Source organism: Physella acuta, unplaced genomic scaffold (genome assembly GCF_028476545.2).
Source record: "Physella acuta isolate Inbredline_101_S28 unplaced genomic scaffold, ASM2847654v3 ptg002257l, whole genome shotgun sequence".
In the NCBI taxonomy this organism is placed as follows: Eukaryota; Metazoa; Mollusca; class Gastropoda; family Physidae; genus Physella; species Physella acuta.
Window position 1 is genome coordinate 48,935 of NW_026733756.1, and position 15,497 is coordinate 64,431.

At 36.8% G+C, this 15,497-nt stretch overlaps 1 protein-coding gene across 1 annotated transcript; it reads right to left on the reverse strand.

The window, feature by feature from the left end:
- Positions 1–515: 515 nt before the first annotated feature.
- On the reverse strand, positions 516–905 carry LOC131932683 (keratin-associated protein 5-4-like). Its single transcript, XM_059289619.1, has one exon. It carries the CDS (start codon positions 903–905, stop codon positions 516–518), a length of 390 nt encoding a protein of 129 aa, XP_059145602.1.
- Positions 906–15,497: the final 14,592 nt, after the last annotated feature.

Here is a 15,497-nt window from a genome sequence, read left to right on the forward strand (position 1 = left end):
AGGAAAAGAGACTTTGTGAATTAGGTTGATTAGGTTCTATTGCGCTTTTATCTTTCCTCATTCCAGCTGTGCTTTTAAAAAAAGATTCATCAAACACAGAAACATTTCACACAAATATGTGATAAGTTATGATGTTATAAGTTATCCGGTGAATTTTATGGTTATTGTTTGCGAAAAAGATAGGCCTTTGTCAGTAATGTATGGATTTATAAAAATATTTCATCAAACATATAAATAATTCCGTTTTTCGTGAGATTGTTTTATACGTCATTAATCAAGCCATATGTTGCAATATTCCATTAGAGTGTTGCAATATCCCATTCATGTGTTGTAATATTCCATTAGAGTTTTGCAATATTCCATTAGAGTGTTGCAGTAGTGCATTAGTGTGTTGCAATATTCCATTAGAGTTTTGCAATATTCCATTAGAGTGTTGCAATTTTCGATTGGTGCGTGTAACTATTCTAATGTAGAAAAAACAAGGAGGAAATAATGTTGGATAGCAAACAAGTCATTTAACCACCAATATGAATAGAACACATCATCATCCCACCTTCATCACCAGCACACGTCATCATCCCTCCAACATCACCATCACACGTCATCATCCCACCAACATCACCATCATACGTCATCATCCCACCAACATCATCATCATACGTCATCATCCCACAACAATCACCATCATACGTCATCATCCCACCAACATCACCATCATACGTCATCAGCCCACCAACATCACCATCATACGTCATCATCCCTCCAACATCACCATCATACGTCATCATCCCACCAGTATCACCATCATACGTCATCATCCCACCAACATCACCATCACACGTCATCATCCCACCAACATCACCAGCATACGTCATCATCCCACCAACTTCACCATCATACGTCATCATCCCACCAACATCACCATCACACGTCATCAACCCACCAACATTACCATCATACGTCATCATCCCACCAACATCACCATCACACGTCATCATCCCACCAACATCACCATCATACGTCATCAACCCACCAACATTACCATCATACGTCATCAACCCACCAACATTACCATCATACGTCATCATCCCACCAACATCACCAGTACGTCAATCACCCATCAATATAAACGTAAACAATTCCCCGTCCTTAAAATATCCGCAACAGACGGTTCATTTGCCAGCAGGACAGAGAACTCTGGAGAACTGTATTTAATATATCGTTAGGTAAAGCAAAATCGGCTGGGCATGGTGCTGACCACACTATCCCTTCACATAACAAGGTTACAGAAACAGGTGAACTCTACTTACCTTTGGAAGGGGGCGTTTATTACCTACTTTACTATTAAATATCTCGACATGAATGAGAATAATCACGTTTGAAAAGTTATAAATCAGCAACACTGGGGTTGTTGCAATACTTTATTTTTAAAAATATGCATATTTAGTTCAATTTGAACTAAAGTACATTTCAGTTCACATTTTTTGCTTTCAATTGACCTAAATGGTGTGATTAAAAACGGACAGTGCATCTATTTTTAAACACCGGAAATTCAGGTGGCGTGGACAAAATAAAATTAGCTGGTTTAGTCAGCTAATGTAGCGATGTTGCTTGTATGTTGTGTACTAGTGAGTTTGTCCTATGCTAAAGTATCGTGCGCATCTCTATGGGGTAATCAGATAGTTTGTATTATTTCTTAAATTATTTCTCTGTACGGTAGTTAGAAGTACTTTGACATGATTCGTTGCTTTGATTCATTTATTTTTCTAATATTTTTAACAATTTCCATCAATGTGTGGCAAGCACGGCTCATAAATAAATGGACAAATTTTGTTGATACAACAAGCACGGGTCTTCAATGTATGCACTGATTCAGTTTGTGTGACCCAGAAATTCATGGACCGATTCAGTTTGGCGGTTGTGGCTCATAAATTCATGGACACTTTCAGTTAATGTAGCGAGAACAGCTCATCAATTCATGAATAAAGTTCGTTAATACAGCAGGCACAGCTCATAAATTTATGGGCATATTGTGTGGCTCATAAATTCACGAACAAATTTAGTTTGTGTGACGAGCGTGGCTCATAAATTCACGAAGAAATTTGTGTGACAAGTGTGGCTCATAAATTCACTGACAAATTCAGTTTGTGTGACGAGGGTGGCTCATAAATTCACGGACAAATTTAGTTTGTTTGACGAGTGTGGCTCATAAATTCACGGACTTGCGTTACTTGGAACATTCATTAGCCGTTGGATAATTGCGTGTTCTAATTAGTCGTTTATTTAAAACAAACCGAATCGTGTTTCAGTAATTAGTTTCTAATTGTTGTTTGCTCTGTCTGTGGCGAACTTCTGGACATAAGTCTTCAGGCTATATTTAGTCGTCTGCCTTGTCCCACTGACCTGATTGGGTGCCAGAGGAGGTCGCGGTGACCTGGTGTATTCTTAGGTTGGGGAAACATTACTGTCACGTGTTTGACAAGGTGTTTTTTTTTTTTCGTTGCCATATACATTGATGGTGAGAAAATGGTACAGGATAGAGGACTATGGAGATATTTAGCATATCATAGCAGCGGTGACGGATAGTGATGATGATGATTATGTATTGATATATGGGGAAATGTGGGTATATGCTTATATGGATATATGTCAATAAGTAAAGTACCGTTTCGAACCTGGCGGTCTATGGGGTAGGAGAAGTAGTGTTTATCTGTTTCTGTGACCTCGACATATGAAGGTATAGTGTGGTCAACACTATACCCAGTTGTCATTACTTCACATGACGTCAGTCAGGTACCCATCAGAGCTGGGTAGACTCAGGGACGTTGAATGGACTCGAACCCGTGATGCATATTCGATATATATATATATATATATATATATATATATATATATATATATATATATATATATATATATATAGGCCTATATATATATATATATATATATATATATTTAGGCCTATATATATATATATATATATATATATATCTATATATATAAAGCAAAGTGGTCAAGTGCCCGATAGGGCACTTCCCGGCGCCGCAGGCGCGTCAAATTTGGCACGATGGTGCCTTATGGCGATAGAACGCGAGGGCCGGTGACGGTTGGCCGAAAAGTCTACGGCGAGGGGGTCAAAACTGACCTAGACTGACCGGCGCCTTATATGGGCTCTATTACGAAAAAAAAATTCCTCCGACGACCCCCCTTGAAATTTTGTGAGGTGGTAGGAGAACGCCTCGGGGTGTCACAAAAAACTCGCCATGTCCGGGAAAATTCGTTAAATGGGTCAAAACTGACCAGTCGTATTTCCCTATATAATCTTTGTATTTTATGGGAAAAACAGAGGGTGATTTCAAAACGGATTTGAGGGCACTTACCGTCTTTACATCTGGCTAATTTTTTGCATGCTCTTAGGTAAATGGCTTGAACTTTAGGGAAAACTGTCGGTTTCACTCAAAGCCCTCGACGAGGGCTAAAAAGTGACCGCGAGTGAAATTCTCTTTATATGAGCTCTATTACGAAAAAAAATTTCCTCCGACGACCCCCCTTGAAATTTTGTGAGGTGGTAGGAGAACGCCTTGGGGTGTCACAAAAAACTCGCCATGTCCGGGAAAATTCGTTAAATGGGTCAAAACTGACCAGTCGTATTTCCCTATATAATCTTTGTATTTTATGGGAAAAACAGAGGGTCATTTCAAAACGGATTTGAGGGCACTTACCGTCTTTACATCTGGCTAATTTTTTGCATGCTCTTAGGTAAATGGCTTGACCTTTAGGGAAAACTGTCGGTTTCACTCAAAGCCCTCGATGAGGGCTAAAAAGTGACCGCGAGTGAAATTCTCTTTATATGAGCTCTATTACGAAAAAAAATTTCCTCCGACGACCCCCCTTGAAATTTTGTGAGGTGGTAGGAGAACGCCTTGGGGTGTCACAAAAAACTCGCCATGTCCGGGAAAATTCGTTAAATGGGTCAAAACTGACCAGTCGTATTTCCCTATATAATCTTTGTATTTTATGGGAAAAACAGAGGGTCATTTCAAAACGGATTTGAGGGCACTTACCGTCTTTACATCTGGCTAATTTTTTGCATGCTCTTAGGTAAATGGCTTGACCTTTAGGGGAAACTGTCGGTTTCACTCAAAGCCCTCGATGAGGGCTAAAAAGTGACCGCGAGTGAAATTCTCTTTATATGAGCTCTATTACGAAAAAAAATTTCCTCCGACGACCCCCCTTGAAATTTTGTGAGGTGGTAGGAGAACGCCTTGGGGTGTCACAAAAAACTCGCCATGTCCGGGAAAATTCGTTAAATGGGTCAAAACTGACCAGTCGTATTTCCCTATATAATCTTTGTATTTTATGGGAAAAACAGAGGGTCATTTCAAAACGGATTTGAGGGCACTTACCGTCTTTACATCTGGCTAATTTTTTGCATGCTCTTAGGTAAATGGCTTGACCTTTAGGAGAAACTGTCGGTTTCACTCAAAGCCCTCGACGAGGGCTAAAAAGTGACCGCGAGTGAAATTCTCTTTATATGAGCTCTATTACGAAAAAAAATTTCCTCCGACGACCCCCCTTGAAATTTTGTGAGGTGGTAGGAGAACGCCTTGGGGTGTCCCAAAAAACTCGCCATGTCCGGGAAAATTCGTTAAATGGGTCAAAACTGACCAGTCGTATTTCCCTATATAATCTTTGTATTTTATGGGAAAAACAGAGGGTCATTTCAAAACGGATTTGAGGGCACTTACCGTCTTTACATCTGGCTAATTTTTTGCATGCTCTTAGGTAAATGGCTTGACCTTTAGGGGAAACTGTCGGTTTCACTCAAAGCCCTCGACGAGGGCTAACAAGTGACCGCGAGTGAAATTCTCTTTATATGAGCTCTATTACGAAAAAAAATTTCCTCCGACGACCCCCCTTGAAATTTTGTGAGGTGGTAGGAGAACGCCTTGGGGTGTCCCAAAAAACTCGCCATGTCCGGGAAAATTCGTTAAATGGGTCAAAACTGACCAGTCGTATTTCCCTATATAATCTTTGTATTTTATGGGAAAAACAGAGGGTCATTTCAAAACGGATTTGAGGGCACTTACCGTCTTTACATCTGGCTAATTTTTTGCATGCTCTTAGGTAAATGGCTTGACCTTTAGGGAAAACTGTCGGTTTCACTCAAAGCCCTCGACGAGGGCTAAAAAGTGACCGCGAGTGAAATTCTCTTTATATGAGCTCTATTACGAAAAAAAATTTCCTCCGACGACCCCCCTTGAAATTTTGTGAGGTGGTAGGAGAACGCCTTGGGGTGTCCCAAAAAACTCGCCATGTCCGGGAAAATTCTTTAAATGGGTCAAAACTGACCAGTCGTATTTCCCTATATAATCTTTGTATTTTATGGGAAAAACAGAGGGTCATTTCAAAACGGATTTGAGGGCACTTACCGTCTTTACATCTGGCTAATTTTTTGCATGCTCTTAGGTAAATGGCTTGACCTTTAGGGGAAACTGTCGGTTTCACTCAAAGCCCTCGACGAGGGCTAAAAAGTGACCGCGAGTGAAATTCTCTTTATATGAGCTCTATTACGAAAAAAAATTTCCTCCGACGACCCCCCTTGAAATTTTGTAAGGTGGTAGGAGAACGCCTTGGGGTGTCCCAAAAAACTCGCCATGTCCGGGAAAATTCGTTAAATGGGTCAAAACTGACCAGTCGTATTTCCCTATATAATCTTTGTATTTTATGGGAAAAACAGAGGGTCATTTCAAAACGGATTTGAGGGCACTTACCGTCTTTACATCTGGCTAATTTTTTGCATGCTCTTAGGTAAATGGCTTGACCTTTAGGGGAAACTGTCGGTTTCACTCAAAGCCCTCGACGAGGGCTAAAAAGTGACCGCGAGTGAAATTCTCTTTATATGAGCTCTATTACGAAAAAAAATTTCCTCCGACGACCCCCCTTGAAATTTTGTGAGGTGGTAGGAGAACGCCTTGGGGTGTCCCAAAAAACTCGCCATGTCCGGGAAAATTCGTTAAATGGGTCAAAACTGACCAGTCGTATTTCCCTATATAATCTTTGTATTTTATGGGAAAAACAGAGGGTCATTTCAAAACGGATTTGAGGGCACTTACCGTCTTTACATCTGGCTAATTTTTTGCATGCTCTTAGGTAAATGGCTTGACCTTTAGGGGAAACTGTCGGTTTCACTCAAAGCCCTCGACGAGGGCTAAAAAGTGACCGCGAGTGAAATTCTCATTCTACGAGATTTGGTCATTTGTTCTACGAACAGGGGAAGTAACTTTTTAATGCAATAATTTTTAAAAATTTTGTACTCTCTTTTCAAGAAAAAAACAAAAATCATAGAGTATAGCATTGTTTTAAATACATTTTTTTGTTATAAATTAAGTTTTGCATTGTACTGAAATTGTAAACATTAATTGTGAAAGTAATTTATTGTAGTATTTGATTGATACTATTGAGAAACCCCTTGCAGTTCTAATAACCGTGCGAGTAATAAGTTTGCGAATATTCCTTCAATATCTGCATCTTTTTACATTACTACAATGTATACATTTAGGCCCCTAAGCATTTAACATAGAAGCCAATCACCTATTAATAAATCACTCAATTCCACAATTTTTTTGTAAACCTAAGCGAAGCTAGGCAGTATGCCTAGTATATATATATATATATATATATATATATATATATATATATATATATATTTATTTATTTATTTTTGTGTGTGTCTGTATTTGTGTGAGTGTGTTTATGTGTGTGTATGTATGTATGTATATATGTATGTTATATGCTTAAATAACTCTAGCGTTGTGACATTTGGGTTGCAATTTTTAAAATGTCATTTCTGTTCCTTTATTGTCTTTTTGCGCATAAAATTGTGTACTATATTGTGCCGCGTATTATTATTTTGCGTTTGATTTTTCATTTGATTGTTCGGTATGAGTTACATTAAAAAAACGGACTTTGATTTTATTAATATTATTTTTTTTGTTAGGATTTTTCGTTTTTTTGTGTTTATTTTGAAATTAAATTTGCATGTTTGAGATTTTATTTTTGCTTGACGCTGTTGCGAAGATATTAAATTTATATTAAATTATTTATAGTAGATGTTCGTCTAAATTTTCTCTGAGAAACTTGAGAAAGATTACTTCAGATTCTCTTTGGCAGATGAGAATTAAAATCCAATGTTGGTGAAGATCTACATAAGGGAGTTTGAGCCGGGTGGGGGTGGGGAGGGGGGTGGTGACAGATTTTGCTCTAATTATCCCTGTTATTCTGGAGAAATTTAAACTTGCCAGTAATTTCGTTTGAAATTTGTTAGAGGCTGTAATTAGTTTGTGGAGATTGATGTCCGAGGAGTCGGGTTACGGGTCTGCCTAAGCTGCTGACGTCTGCTGGGTGAGCTCTGCCAGACGGGGATTTATGTCTGCTTTAAGTTTCCCGCGTAGGCGGCTTGAAAAATGGAAGAGTTACAGGGGGAAAAATGAATGAACGGTGTTAGACAGATGTCAAAGTTTGTCAACGTTTGGTGTAGAGAAGTATGACACTATGAGCTGCGTGCATCCAGAGGCGTAGCGATGGGGGGGGGGGGGGGGGGGGGGGGGCAGGGGGGTACATATGTCCCCGGGCGCCGACCTTAGGGGGCGCCAAAATGGGTTGTAAAAACTAATTAAAATGCATTTTTGCATTATAAATAGTTTGAGGAGGGGGAGGGGGAGGTTGCACATTGAAAGTTTGAGGGGGGTGCAAATTGAAAATTTGCTCCCGAGGGTGGCGCCAAATTGAAAGTTTGTCCCCGGGCGCCGGGAAGGGTCGCTACGCCCCTGCGTGCATCGCAACCCAACCCGAACCAGGCTTAACACCACCCCCGGCAGACAGAACCACACCACACCCCACAACAACAAATCCCAAATCATATCCCACACAATTTAATCCACAACCCACATCCGATTGTCCATTACACTACAGCCCATATATATCGGCCTATTAAAAACACACCAATATCCACTCTTCACACCGAAGCCCATACTCCACACACCACAACCCACACACACGGACCCACACCCCAAAAATACCCTTCACACCCGATTTTCACCCAACGAACCGTAGCCTACACACCACTTCCACATCAACACCCACCCCACAACAATTTCCCTAACACCCACCCAACAACACTTTCCCTAACACCCACCCCACAACAATTTCCCTAACACCCCACAACAATTTCCCTAACACCCACCCAACAACACTTTCCTTAACACCCACCCCACAACAATTTCCCTAACACCCCACAACAATTTCCCTAACACCCACCCAACAACACTTTCCCTAACACCCACCCCACAACAATTTCCCTAACACCCCACAACAATTTCCCTAACACCCACCCCACAACAATTTCGCTAACCCAACACCCCATCACAACCTTAAATAGGCTATTCATATATTTTTAATTTATGTATAAATATTAATATGTATGTAATTTTAAGTATATTTATAATATGTTTTTGCTAAGGTATCGCTTGCCCAGAACAAAATTTTATAAAAATTTCCAGAACAGGGCTTCAAAGTTTTGTTTTCCTGAATATTTTTATATTGAACACTTGCTGAAATGGTAGCCTACTGCTATGTAATATTTGTAAGGATAATATAACAATATTTTTTTTTACTATTATACATTGGCGGATTTCGAACAAAATACTATAAAAATAGTTTTCTTGTGAATATTGTATTTAAAAATCTCTTTATTTTCTGGAAATATAGAGAAAATGCGAGGGAGTTGCAATATATTTCTTAGTAATGTGCTTTGTTTTTTTTTTTTTTTTTTTTTTTTTTTTTTTTTTAAGTAGAATGACGTCAGTTTCTATTTTATTAGCCAGCCTTAGCATCTCTCTCTACGTACTTGCAAACAGGCAGTTAGAGTGGCTGCCCCTGAATAATTCAGCGGAAAATTTTATCTTCGCATATTTACGGAGGGATTCGAGAATATTTGCTAGTGTTGCAGGAAAGAAAAAAACGGACATTAAGACTTGACTGTGTTGTTTTGCGATTATATTTAGCTCAACATTTGCATAGGGCTGTAGGCTTGGATAAAGAGATCGTTTTTAAACTGGAGATATTTAAAAGCCTGTAGATATTTGGGAGGCCGGAGATATTTGGTAGAATTCTTTGAGATCGATGGTGGACTTTTGAATATGTTTGGTCATTTTTACGAAGATATTTGTTAGTCATTTTTGGAAATATTAAATATACATTTTCAAGATGTCTAGTAGACATTTTGAAGTTATTTGGTAGACATTTTGAAGATATTTGGTGGACATTTTGAAGATATTTGGTAGACATTTTGAAGATATTTGGTGGACATTTTGAAGATATTTGGTAGACATTTTGAAGATATTTGGTAGACATTTTGAAGATATTTGGTGGGCATTTTGAAGATATTTGGTGGACATTTTGAAGATATTTGGTAGACATTTTGAAGATATTTGGTAGACATTTCGAAGATATTTGGTGGACATTTTGAAGATATTTGGTGGACATTTTGAAATGTTTGGTAGGCATGTTGCCATCTTTGTAAAACTACAACAAGACACACTTAGAATTAATATGTAACTATGTGACTTCAGATTTGAAATATTTTTACTGTTTATTATGTTTTTAAACCACGGCAGATACTTTAAAAATTCCTCTTTGTTTCCTATGTTATACCTATTTTACAAGAGGAACTACGTGCATATTTTATCAATGCATCAAAGGAAAGCCTTGATGTTGTGATGAGTTAATAAGCCAGAAAAAAAGCATTTTAATAGGGCGCTGTTTTAGAACTACAACAGTTAAAGGATTTTCCCCTATAATGTGAGGCAATTAATATACACGTTTGAATGTAAAAAAATTTTTTACTGCATTGGGAAAGCCGCATTATAAATTAGAAATGATTATATTCTTCCACGGAAAGGGGTGATAACTCGACTTCTCTGGAGTTAACTTTGTGTGTGTGTGGTGGTAGTTTCTGCGCCATATTAAAAACATGAATCTCTAATTAATTTCACCGCAACGAAAAAAGCCAAAAATATCGGTTGCACTAAGGAAATAATTTCATCGTCAACACGCACAAAGAGAATCTTCAGATAGAAACAGCTTTTGGATGTTCAATTCAATCGAAGTAAAAGCACACGAACGTGTATTGAGTCTACGGGTTCTCTTAAAGCGGCGTTTCATCTGAACTTTTAGAAAATGTTTTATTTAGAAACAATAAGAACGTTTTAAATAAATTAAATACATCATGACTACACCCCCCCCCCTTCCTCCCACACCTCCTTACTGAGTCCTTATTACAGATTGTTAATTAGTTGTTGTCTCCCCTTTCGGTCACCGAGTTATGGGTTTCTGAGAAAGAATAATTTCCAGTTTTAAACAACCCATTATTTCCAAGCTATATTTCACACTTGTCACATATTTTTCCCATTCTTGTCAGACTTTCAATCGAAATTGTTATACTTTTCAGAAATACATTGATACTTGTCACAGGGCCTCTTATACTTTTGACAAATTCTTTTAGATTTATAATAAATTCCTTTATTCTTTTTACAAATTCCTTTATATGTATTACGCATTTCCATATTTTTTTCACAAATTCCTTTTTAGATTTTACTTATTCCTACATAGCTGTGATAAATTGATTCATTTTTTTTTTACAATTTTTTTCATGCTATTCACATATTCCTTTAGGCTTTCCACAAATTCTTTCAAACATGCCACACATTCAGGGGCGGAACTACAGTGCCGCCAGACCCCGCAATGCGGGGGGGCCCACGCCGTTTAGGGGCCCTAGGCCGACCATAATCTATTTTATTTTACTTAAAAATTTTCTTTCATTTTTGACTTGATGGTTGTTTTGTTAAAAGAAAACTGTAGCTGCGGTTGAACTATCTTTATTCTATAGACACCATCCCACGCTCTAATATATTTTTTTTTCATTTGTTTTTAAACCATTGGGAAAGATAGGCAAACGTTTAAACCACCTTCATGACTTATTTCCCTTTATTAAATAGTCAAATAGGGGTGCTCATAAGCACCTTTTCCTAGATTTGTACTAAACGATTAAAAAGAGCAATTACGTCTCTTAAATATTTTAAAATTATACATACTAAAGAATGACATAGCAAAAAAAGGAATTTTTTTTTTAAATGAATAATATAAATACAAAAAACACATAAAAATAAACATAACACGAGAAACCATTACTTTAAAAAAGCTTTGATATTTCATATTCTTTTGTTAAATAATATTATGTCCAACTTTAAAAATAAAACAGATTTTCAAAACACACTTATATACACTCACACCCTTGAGACGTTGTAATTTATATTAAATGAAAAAAAAAGAATTTTTTTTTTCAAAACCCTATCAGGCCAGAAATGAGTATCCTATGTTCATATTTATATATATATATATATATATATATATATATATATATATATATATATATATATATATATATATGGTAAGGGGGGGGGGCCCAAAAATTTTTTTTGCGGGGTGGCCCTTTTTTTCTAGTTCCGCCACTGCACACATTCCTTCATACTCTTTACACATTCCTTTATTTTTTCACAAATTCCCATATTCAAGTTGTCCAGAACAATTTTCATCGTTGTGGTCCAAATATGTGTGCTATTTGGTTACTCATCGGCGTAGTTTCATTATCTTTTCCCGTTCCATGCCCAAGACACATGGTGCAGATGAAGTAGAATAACCTCGGCATATAAAGGGATAATATGGTCAGCACTAACCTGAGCTAGATACACATCCAGAGGCGGCCCGGGGACAAACTTTTCGATTTGCACCCCCCCCCTCGAGATTTCGATTTGCACCCCCCCCCCCCCTCAAACTTTCAATTTCCGCCCCCCCTCAACCTTTCAACTTATTTTTCCAACCCATTTTGGCGCCCCCTAAGCTCGGCGCCCGGGGACATATGTCCCCCCCCCCCCGCCCCCCCCCCCTCGCTACGCTACTGTACACATCAGAGCTGGGTGGGCTCAGGCTAACGCTCTACCACTAGGCCACGCCGTTCCTCAGCGATGTAATTCTATATTTTAAATGTGTTCTTCTTCAGATATTTGAAACTTTTTTTTTCATGTGTAGGTAAATAATTAGATATACATTTCATTTCGTTCGTGGGGGGGGGGGGGGCGTTAGACTTTCTTCGGGAGGGGGGGGGGCGTGCCGTTATTCATACACACAAACAGACCAATATGCGTAAAATAAGATGTAACTTAATGCAACAGTTTTCATATTATTATCAAATATTGGAGGTCAATGAGGTCGGTAGTATTAACCTCTTTACACCCCCCCCCAACTTCCTTCTACGCCTTTGATTGTAGTTGACGCTACGGCAACAAAAGATGTTCTTAAATGCGCTACAGCTGGTGACCGCTTGACTCAATTTTCCACCACGTGATAAACCTAAAAAGTACACCTTCACCATATGGTGGCAAACTTTATTTCTGGAACTTAATCACTTCTTTCAACTTTCCGCAAATAAAATGCCCCCCCCCCACACACACACATCTCGGCCCAGCATTAAGAAAAATCAGTCCGTGTCAGCCCTCGTCAGTCAGTCCGTCTCAGCTGAGAGCGAGTTCCTGTTGTTGTCATTCGCCAAGCGGAAGTCACTGACGGCCATCGCGGATCTCGCTGGTCAGCTCACGATAGGTCCGATCGTCTGAGAGCTCTTAAGAGTCTGGCATGACGGAGTGGGACGGTGCCAGTAACTAACTCCAGTTCTGGGTCTTAATAGGAGGACTTAGCCGTTTCCGGATGGAAATATAAATCTAAATATCTCTCCTGGAGCAGAAGAGGAATCTGACGGGGAAATACTAACTGTGGATATCAATGGACCAATTCCACTAATTTACTTTTAAAAGTATATATATATATATATATATATATATATATATATATATATATATATATATATATATATATATATATATTTGTATATATATATATATATATATATAGATAGAGAGAGAGAGAGAGAGAGAGAGAAAGAGAGAGAGAGAGAGAAAGAGAGAGAGAGAGGAGAGAGAGACGAAAGACGAGAGAAACTACAGTGGCAATACTGCTCCAAACTCAAGCCATCCCCCCACCTCCACCTTAGATTTAACAGCATTGTTAAATGACTGAAAAAAATGGCAGGGTAGCTGGTTTATAAAAATTTATTATCACATTCAACCAATCAGGTTCCCTTTTACAACAAGGTCTATAGTTCAAGGGTCAAAAGTCAGCACTAGACAACAAAAGTTCACACGTTTTTTAGTGTAGAACAGTTGGCTATTTACAGAGGGAAGCTTAACAATGCAAACAAAATATATATTTTTTAACCAGCATAACGACTTGCAATTTTTTTTAAATGAGGACTAAATTATTATTTTTCTTGTAAACATAAAGGGAAATAACTTTTCCAATTTTAAACCTAGTTGAATTTACCAAATATTTCAGAAATTTATTTATGATTTGTTAACATAATTCTTGTCTTCATTTTTCTTTTTAATATAGATCTTTTATTTTGTTCTCGGAAATATTTCTTTCATGTGAAGAAATATGTATATATTTTAATAAACAGTAACAACAAAACAATGGTAGGGATTTTGGTTTCTATCTATTAAGTTAAGACTTATTATTAAGTCAACCAATAAAAAGTTAACCTCTGCAGATCTAAATACTTTTGTTACAGAAACATTAAAACAAATTGAAAAAAGACAATCCAAAAACTGCCATTTCTAGCTTGACATATAAAGTATCTCTTTATTGAAGTGACTGAATAGGAGAATATGGAATAGACACCCACACAATGGCACATGAACACATTTTATATTGTCTTGTCTCTTCCTGGAGTGAGTTGCAGTTTTTAATGTTACAAACTAATTAAAAAGTTGGAATGTTCAGTCACAGAGACTTAAGTATTTATGTACAATATTACAGTTAAGGACAAAATAAAAAGTAATAAAGTAGAAAAATAGATTTTAAATATATCAAGTAGTCAAACATATAATCCACAACAAAAAAAAAAATTCATTGTCATGAAAAACACAATAAAAACTGATTCAATATTTTTTTTAACAATGATCAAGAAATCAAATATACATTTAACACAATTAAAATAGAATAAAAATTTAAGAAAAAAATATAGTTTGACTCAGAAAAATAGTTTTATCATGTGCATCTTTAAAAAAAGCCACTTGGTAGAGATCACACTGAAATGCTTACTCATCAGTTTTACAACATTTTAAGGACATGATTATTTAAAAACTGGACTTGTTTTAAAACATGTATTTACAAAACAATATTTCATCATTGGTGACATGGAGTTTCTGGGTACGAAAGCCACCAGAGTAATGGTTCTTTAGTTTTCTTTAAAATGAAATTAAAAATCTTTTTGTTCTAATTATTTTTTTTTACAACTAATGATCATGAAATTTGTACTGTATTGATATAAATTGGCTGTAAATAACACTTTAAAAATCTCACAACTGGCCCTAAATCACAATGACAAACCGATTCTTTTCTCTTTCAATTAAAGTCACAAAATAAAATTAGATGAAAATAGAGAAAAGAAAAATAAAGACGAAAAAAATTGTAAAAATAAATTTCATAAGGCGAGTTAACCCATCGTTAAAGGACGGATATTAATTATAATAGAGAAACAGAGAAAAACCTGATAGCAGAGTAAATATGTAAAGTGAAGATGAATCTCACCAGAGATCACTAGGCCCAGCAACAAGAGGAATGCACAGCATGCAACATTATTTAGTAAACAGGAACTCTTCAACAATCAAAGTATGAAAAAAGTTACTAACATGATCTAAAGGCCCCTTGGGAAAGTAAGTGCCATGATTCTGCATAAAAACAAATATGGACAGAGAGAGACATGGTGAAACATTTGATAGGCTCAGTAGAAAAAGTACATGGGTACATTTTAATTTGTCTAAAAAAAATATATATCTGAAAGGCTCAATTGAAAAAAGTACTTAGGTAGCTTTTCATTTTTCTAATAATATATCTGATAGGGTAAAAAAAAGTATTTAGGTAGGTTTTCATTTTTCTAATAATATATCTGAAAGGCTCAATAGAAAAGTATTTAGGTAGGTTTTAATATTTCTAATAATATATCTGATAGGCTCAATAGAAAAGTACTTAGGTATGTCTTCATTTCTCTAAAAGTATATCTGAAAGGCTCATAAGATAGATGTCTACATATATTTTCATTTTTCTAAAAATATATTTATTTTATTAAACTGTTAAAATCAGTCACTTGCAATATTTTTCATGAATGAAATGTATAAAAAAGATACATTCGAAGAATTCAAACGATGAGCAAGTCATGACTCATCTTGACTTCATGTGACTAAAGTACTATTTCAACATATATGATCTATGTTAATCTCCACAACATACACAGCTGATTTTATATGGATCTATTCTACTTTCTA

Bases quoted from the DNA above. Each gene is read 5' to 3' on its own strand.
- LOC131932683 (XM_059289619.1), bottom strand. From the start codon at position 905: ATGACGTATGATGGTGAAGTTGGTGGGATGATGACGTATGCTGGTGAT.